The sequence below is a fragment of the Caenorhabditis remanei genome, chromosome X, assembly GCF_010183535.1.
Source record: "Caenorhabditis remanei strain PX506 chromosome X, whole genome shotgun sequence".
NCBI classification, from domain to species: Eukaryota; Metazoa; Nematoda; class Chromadorea; order Rhabditida; family Rhabditidae; genus Caenorhabditis; species Caenorhabditis remanei.
This window is the reverse complement of record NC_071333.1, coordinates 4,925,485-4,933,982: the sequence shown is the minus strand read 5'-3', so window position 1 is coordinate 4,933,982 and position 8,498 is coordinate 4,925,485. Positions and strand designations below refer to the sequence as shown.

General features: G+C 39.2%; 2 protein-coding genes across 2 annotated transcripts; both read left to right on the top strand.

The window, feature by feature from the left end:
* Positions 1-1,867: 1,867 nt before the first annotated feature.
* On the top strand, positions 1,868-2,140 carry GCK72_022937 (uncharacterized protein; the record flags this gene model as incomplete). Its single annotated transcript, XM_053735139.1, has 2 exons — positions 1,868-2,023; positions 2,072-2,140. The coding sequence occupies 2 exons, from the start codon at positions 1,868-1,870 to the stop codon at positions 2,138-2,140; spliced, it is 225 nt and encodes a 74-aa protein (XP_053578705.1).
* A 1,408-nt stretch (positions 2,141-3,548) lies between these two features.
* GCK72_022936 (uncharacterized protein) lies at positions 3,549-7,979 on the top strand (the record flags this gene model as incomplete). The annotated part of the gene is made up of 8 exons (XM_053735138.1): positions 3,549-3,639; positions 3,869-4,582; positions 5,121-5,252; positions 5,442-5,888; positions 5,945-6,091; positions 6,692-7,170; positions 7,235-7,837; positions 7,881-7,979. The coding sequence occupies 8 exons, from the start codon at positions 3,549-3,551 to the stop codon at positions 7,977-7,979; spliced, it is 2,712 nt and encodes a 903-aa protein (XP_053578704.1).
* Positions 7,980-8,498: the final 519 nt, after the last annotated feature.

The window sequence follows — 8,498 nt, the reverse complement described above, 5'->3', positions numbered from 1 at the left end:
GGCTCAAAACCCCTTCTGCAGTTTCCTTCTCTACTAATCCTGCATTACCAATCGTAGTCTTCAGCTCTATTTTTTCTCGACTGATAAAACCACACTGTTTATAAAGTAGCATACTAGAATCTTTCTCCCAAATACCTACTTTCTGTGTCAATGGCCAACTGATATCCTCCAACACATCTGCATTTTCTATTTCCAGTTCTGTATTCTTTAGTAACTCTAACTGTTCCCTTTTTCAACTTTCTAATTCTAGTGTTAAGTACTTTTAGCACCACAATCTCCCATACAGCTTCCTAACTTTTTGCTCCTCGGTGCATCGAGAAGACGTTACATGGAGTCCCTCTCCGTTGCGGTTTTAGTAGTCTTCATGTCATTTTCGATATCATCAGAAACTGTGATCCCATCCTCGCTTTTCTGTTGTTCATAATCTACTCTGATTCTTTTCTCAAATCACACATTCCTGCACCTTGGAAACACGACACTATCACCCCAATACTTAAAAAGTTCCTTGAAATCTCCTGCAATACACCAACCAATCTTTCTGACAGGTGTGAAGGTATTATATAATAATTACACTAGGATTCATATTTTCCGTAATTAACCGTAAAAATGCGCCTCTATTGTTCGAAGGGTCCGTCGGAGGGCAACTTTGTAGAAAAGACGCATCAAGTAGATTGAGCAACTCTTTTTCGCCGACAAATTCATCTGACCTTGGTACCCAACTAACTTTTGAATTTTAGTAATTTCTGTAGTGAGTATTGGTTGATGTAGATTGCATGAGTTTTAGGTTGGATTGCACGTTGTTATTAGGTTACCAGTTAGCACGTCTGATGTAGCTGCTCCAAGTCAATGTCTAATAAGATGTACCGACTTGCGCGGCTAGATACATTCTCAGGTTGTGACCTTCCGTAGAAAAAATCCTGAGGCTCGGCTGAGGAACGGAACATTTTCTTGTTAGGGGAAATGGATCGGTTTTCTCCTATTGGCTGCGTGTCCTGGTTTTTTGCTTGTGGTACAGATCTTCGCTTTACTTGGTAGATATGGTCTTGATCTGTCTTTTTTCCTTGAAGTTGAGGTGCCCATAGTAGTTTTTTTGCCTGCTTTTTGTTGCCTTTTTTGAGTTTGTAGGTTGTTCGTGGTTTCGCGTCTTCAGCATGTTGTCGATTAACTATCTTCGCTTACTAGTAGAATAGTGTAGAATAGTACTTGAACGTTGTAACACACGTTATCGCTCCTACTCTGATCGCCTCTCCCAGCTTAACGTCTTTTCTATGCGCTGCACTAGGCTTGAATCGCATCTACTCCTTTTTTACAACTTTATAATATACACCTACTATTTTCCAAATCTGGAGACCCATGTCAGGTTGAGCGTCTTCTCCTGTTGCCCAATGTGTTTTATCTGTATTACCATAAAAACTATTTCAGCAAATAGAGGCCAATTCCTGTTTTTATGATTCTCTTCCATTTAAGCAATACACGGTTTTTATTCTCAGGTTTAGTACCGTAAGAGAACAAAATCCGATCAATTTTTTGTACATCTAAACAATTCAAAAATTGAACAGATCGCAACAAACCAGCAAGGAAGAACACAGAACATTGGAGGAAAACAAATTCATTGCATTGAGAAAAAATCGACAATGCGGGAGTTGTGGAGAACTGCAAAGAAAGTGAGTAAGGGCTGTTTATTAGAAAGAATTGATTCTGGATGAGAATCAAAAACCCAAATGGGGTTTGATAACAAAAATGGAGTCTGAATTCAAAAACAAGAGGTACCAATCGGGAAAAGCGACAAGTATGTTATCTCTTGATTCGGGAACGTCTATTTATGTGAAACCAAATTTTGATATTTCAAGGGACGTCTAAATATTTTATGGGACGTCTAAACGTTTTATGGGACCCGAATCAAGAGATAACATACTGTTACTCTCCACAATACATATGTCATCAATTGAAGGATGTTTGCTTGTGCGGGGAGCTTTGCTGCATCAGGAATAGAGAACTGTTCCCGTTCATTACAAAGAAAAATGTGAGTTTGTCGTTAATAGCCTCATTTAATTTATTTTCTGTCGTTCAGATTCACGAGTTCTACAAAACACTCTACAACTATTTACATGAAGAGTACATCAAGAATATTACCCCTTAAAACTTTGTTGACCGGTATTGTTTTTTTTTTGTTTGTTTTTTGGAAAATGCACTTTGGCTTGCTTTATTGTTGTTCCTTTGTTATTATTTTTTGTTCCGGTTACAGAATTGTTGTGCTTCCCGTTTTTTTGTTTCTTAAATTAGTTTGATATCTCAAGTTTTTCATCAAATATTACTTTCATTCATTTTTTTGAACTCAGAAATAAAAAAGTTTTGTAAAACGATTCCCCTAATGTTCCAGGCTCAAATCAATAAAACACAACTTCAGTCACCAACGAATTTATCTTCCGCTTTGGCTCAATTGAGCTTGAAAATAGATGGGTAATAGCACACAAACTTAATGACTTGTTTCTGTCTATGCAATGTTCCTAAATCCAAATGTTCCCAACATTTTGATAGTTATGCGATTCCGGCTACGAGCTCATGAAATAATCAAGAAGTGCAATGACATTGAAACACTCTAATACTACGAGGTTGGAGTCAACATTTGTATTAGATTGATATAACTAATTGTTTATCGAAGATGCAGCTGGCTCTTACAAGTAACTTAAAAAAATCGAACGTCGAGAACAATGATAGGATAAAATACCATTAACTTGTTAGACCCTTATCTCAACCGCCTCCCATTTTTTATTTTTCGCTTTCTGGTTTGCAGTTGCTTTTGCGTTTATTGGTGGCACTGATTAGCAGTTCACTTTTGTTAAAACTGCGCTCCACCGCGAATGAGAGAGTATCGACGAGACACGAGACGTTTTTTCTTGACACAGATTTTCATAGTTCTTGACGTATTCTCGCATTTATTCGTAACAATTTACAAAAAATACTATGAAAAAATGCGAAAACAGGTCAACAACTGTGAAAATCTGTGTCAACGCGAGAAAAACTCTGCGTCTCTCGCCGCTACTTTCTCGTTTGCTGTAGGGCGCAGTTGTGAGAGAAGTGGACTGATGATAGACATACCGACACACACACATGCAGGCAGTCACGCACAGACAGACAGACAGACAGACACACGCACAGGCAGGCAGGCAGTCAGGCATCATATGGGTCACTTTATACATTCATGGATTACAATCATTAGTCGCTCAAGAACGACATAAACATTGAAACCGTTACCGATAGCCGAGATCGAACTCAGAGTATTAAAAAAACTAAAAGTGTAAAATGCAAACTACAAAATATTACCAGAGGACTGCTAAAAATAGTTTTTATTAGAAGATCAATTCTTTGAGTTCAGAACCGTTTACCGAAAAACGGTAATTTCTTTGCCCATAGATCCTCTACGGATTTTCAGAGATCGTCGCGGCGCGTTTTGTTCAGCCGATTGATTTTCATTTCTTCCCGCAGCCGGTATTTTTCAGGAGACGCGCGTCTACCCGAATTCCATCTGTCTTCGACCTATTTGAGTTATGCTCACTAAAAACGAACAGTGCGCATTGGTGGATGATCTGCGTCCACCTGATAGTGCATACGCTATGAGGAAAAAGGCAAGGCCAGATGGTTTCTAATGTATGTTTGTTTGTATGTATGTGGTGGAGCCCTCCTCGTCCTCTCCGCTCTCCGCATCTCCGCGTCCTCTTGTCGTCTGCGTCTTCTTCCATCACCTCCATTCTTGCCCTCTGTTTTGTATTGATTTATCCAGCTTCACTCAGTTTCTCTTAACTTTTTGTATTTTGTTATTGAAACGCTTCTTAAATGACGGTTTTTCGAGTTTTTTGTTATTTTTCAGGTGATCTGTGCAGTGATCAAGTTGTTATCATGCAGTCTTCAAATTTCAATAATACTCCACGCAACACGGGTGTCAGTTCCCGTATTTCCATTTCTGCTCCCACGAATAATCGACTATCGGAAGAAGGCAGAAATTTGCCGCTGGTTATGAATGCCGCTCCAGCCCAGCCCCCCTCAGCCAGAATCAGAGGACCACCAGCTAAACAAATGCAATCGAAAAGTAATGGAGCCATCGAAGATGTTATTACTCTTTCATCAGATGACGATGATATTTTAGTGACTCACGACCAGAGTTCGCGTTTTTCTAATTCTGCTTCTACGAACAAACGGCGATTGGGAGAAATCAAGAATTTGCCGCGCGTTGCTCAGAGGTACATGAATCAGCATTCCCGCTCACCCAGACTCGAAGGTCCAACAGCTAATAGGATGCAATCAAAAAGAAATAGAAGGAACGAAGTTGTTATTACGCTATTATCTGATGAAGACGATATTTTGGATGACTTTGGAATGGAAATTGAGGAAGTGCTAGCAGAGGAACCGGATATGGAAATCATTGAAATTTCTGATGATGATGAGCCTCCAACTATCCAACCACCGAAGAAAATGAATCAGCCGGCTGAGTCAACGGAAAAAAATCTTCGAAAACAATGTCCAAACGTCTTGGCGGTAAAGACTGAATCGAAACAAAAAGAAAATATTGCTTCCGAGCCAAAAGGTACGTATTTGAATCAAATTAAAACGTTTTATACTCAACTGCCTTAAGAGCTTTTCAACTAAAGAAATATTTCATAAACAATCTATTTTGTTTGTTGGCCTAGGGTTACAAGGGAAGTCTTTGGAGGCGCCAATTTCAAACGACCCATAATTTTGGTCATAGGTATTTTCGAACACGGGGAGTTCATCTCTGCAGTCAAAACCTATTCAATGTCTCTGCGAGCCGAGTTATGAGCTCTCAAACGTTCCAAAAAATCAAGCTTTTTTAGATTGAATTTCAAATCGGGGTTCAACTGCAGAAATGGACTCCCGTAGTCGGAAGAACCTATGACCAAATTTATAGGTCATTTGAAAGTGGCGGCTTCATAGACTTCCCTTGTTAGAAAAGAGAAAAAAATCTACATTGAGAAAAAAATATACGGCATTAAATAGACTTTGCTGGTGGCAACTCTATTAGAGGTTTTACAGTAATAGCAAAATGACTGGCGTTCAGAATTGAGCTTCGAAACCATGCTTTCTTTTTTCAACTAATTTTTCAGACTTGAGCACTAGAATGAACGATGTTCCAAAAATCATGCAGAACGGAGGACAGTCTAGCAAAATTGATAGTTCGCGAGCAGTTACAATAAAGCAGGAGCAAGAATCAGTCATGGAAGAAGTGCTGCTTTCCGGTAAGCGTTAAAAAAAAAACAACTGTTGTTCAAAGCTTAGGTCGACCTGATCCTATTTCTGATTTCAGATTTACTCAAAAGTATAAAATTCAGTTTTTGATATAATTTAGTAAAAATCACGGTGTTTATTTTGTTTTGCTTTACTATTTCAGAATACACGTGAGAAGTCAAACACACGTTAAATTTCAGATTCCGTTTCAAATAATCCGACGTCTTCTTCATCCACCACCGCCGGAAACCCTGTTGAGATTGAAAATTTGTCGCTTGCTGAAACCTGCGCCCATAATTTGGAAAAAGTCGGATTAGAATCAAGTGAGAAATTGAGCAAGAAAGATTCGGAGATCAACATGTCAACCATCAAATCAGAAAAAGTGTCAAAACACCAGATGGAGCCGTTTGAAGTAATGAATGAATCGATATCTGATAATACACCTACAAAAAGTGACAAGTTGATCAAAAAGAACGTAACTTTCAAAATAGAAGAAGACACTGAGAAAGAAGAGTCGAGCCCTTATACCTCATCGGCTGAACCCGTTCCGCACTCTTCTTCTGAACTGGAAGAAGTCAAAAAGCTGAATTCGTTGACCAAAGTTGAACATGACATCCAGCAGGACAATACGGAAACTGAAGGGCAAGGTAGTTTAACTCTATTATCGTTACGCTTTGTCTTATCTTAAACATCACATTTTCAGAAGGTCCACCGACAGTTCAAAATACCGTGCAGACTTCCGATACGACAGAGACTGGACTGAAAATCAACTCGGAAGAAATGAAAACTGAAACGAACGTGAGAGTGGAAAAGAAGATAAATTCTGGAATCGAAAAAGCCAAAACTCCAGGTGAGAATGCTTAGAAAAGACATATACGTACACTTGTCAAACAATGTTCTCAAATTCGAAATTATGTCCTCGCACTCGGTAAAAACTAGAACATTTTTAAAGGATTTTCTCAAAAAGTAAAGTGTTTTTAGTGATGATCCTTGTTGTGTATATTGGGCAAACATGTGCATGTATTCTATAAGTGCACCACAAAAATCCCATCAAGAAAATGTTGAAAATTAAACGAAAATAGCATACTTGTCAACCGAGCCGATCGGACCGAAACAAATCAAGGCGTAGCTTGCTTCAAACTGATTTTTATCAGCTGAAAACTAATTTTTTTTTAATTGTAGATCTCACCGAGATCTTTGTCTGTGACCTACTAAGGGCCGCATGGCTATCCTCTAAAATGTGCCGCTGGCGAAGCTGGAATGATTTTTTGGCATTTTTCCCCGGTACGCGGTGGGCCCAGTTGACAAGTAGGGAAAATGGCACTGAAAAAAGAATGTTAAGGACAAAAAACCCTCTGCATCTCTTTGTTTTTAACGCTGTTTTCAATGTCATTCTTTGGTCGCACTTGTCAAAAGAATCCTGCAACAATATATAAAACCGTAATTTCAGCACTTGTGCAAAAGGAGTCGGAGCCTTCTTCATCGAGTAGTGTCTACACCATTGTCCATACACTCGAACCGTACTTATCAGCAAAAATTGAGATTGGAACAGACTACCAAGTCATTGTGCCAGAGACACTGACCACTGAACCAATCCAAGATTATATTGGCCGAGAAGATCGGGAAGAGTTGCTTTGGACACCTCGGGAAGAAGTGATTGAAGCCGAGGAGGAGATGTTCTACAAAAGAACACATACCGTTTACTGGTTTGCCATCTGGAGACAGTTTAAAGGACACATCCCATATGAAATCGCTCTTCAAAACCTTATGAAGAACGGATATCAAATGGCGCTCAGCTTGGACACTGTCGACCAATATCTCGAAAGACTGCCGGAAAAACTAAAAGAATTGTGCATGGCTCAAGCAAAGGTTTTGGCGACAATTGCATTGAACGAAAGAACGACAATGGAAGAAATAAAGTTGCAAGCGGTAAGTTAGTTTTAACGGGTAACGGTGAAGTAGAAAACGTTTTTTTGAAAAAATGTTTTTTCAGATGAAAAACTATGATCTCGTCGATGTTCGGAAATATTACTTTCATTTCATTAAATACGCTCTTCTCAACGGCGGACACAAGGTTCCATGTGTGTGCGAACAAGATCTTTGCCGGCCAATCGATTTTGCATCGAGAGTGACGTGCACCAACTGCACAAAAAATCTTCGGAATTCAAACGGAAGGAAATCACTTTGTCTTATTTGCAAAACATACGAACAAATAACAGGAGAGGCACGACCTGCCAACCGAGTAATCTTTACGAATGATGAGACGAAATTTCTTAATGCGTGGAGAGAGCGTGAAGAAGCACTCGGAAAAGTACAATCTAAAGAGCAAATCGAGAACATGCTGAGAAAAGCAGAAACATCTCGATGGAAACAATTGGATTTGACAGATGAAGAGAAACAGATGCTGGGAGAGAAGCACTATAACATCATCGGATTGAATGACGCTCAAATTGCCAGAAAGAAATCAGTCATATGCAACCAACTGAAACCGTTCGTTCTCCCGTTGTTTGTGGATTGTAAATGCCTTAAGCACCAAGGCGTTGTTATCAAGGAGAGACCGAATTGGAATAAAAAACAAAATCTAGTAAACCCAGAAGTAAGTTTTTGTTAACTGTCAGATGAGAAGTAAAATAGTTTAGATCCCCGGTGCTGAATTCGTCTTCGATAGCATGGACGACCCGTGGTTTGACAGCAGCAAACCAATGCCTTCCAGAAGATCTCTCAGATTGTATAATTAGTAGTTTGTGTCGTTCCCTTTGGCTTGATGTTGTTCTACAAATCATTTTTTGGTTTTCATTGTTTTTTTGTTTTTTTATGTGCTTTCACTTATACTATACACACATTCCAAAAATTTATAAAATCAGTTATCTTTACAAGATCAGTGTCAGCAGTGAGTATACATAAAAATGATCAGCGTCCTCCGTCTAGAGAAACGAGACTAGCTGAACTCTGCATCGTCTCGAGACCCTAGTAAGTTTTCCACGAACTTGCACTCGCGCCTTTTACCACCGCAAAACGAATGCACAGAAAAATGCGGCCAAATAGGGCACGGTAACGAGAGGCGGGCGTGGTTTCAAACCTAACTCTTTTTTTTGTTTTGAAATCTTTATTTCCAATAGTTTTTAACTGCTTTTTTGCTACTTTCGCGCCAGTCTTCAGCACTCAAAAAATACGTTAAAGCAGCTGAAGTCTAGATGTTCTGCAAGAAATATAAACGATGGAAAATTTCAATAGGAAAAATTTGGAGACTGAGTAAA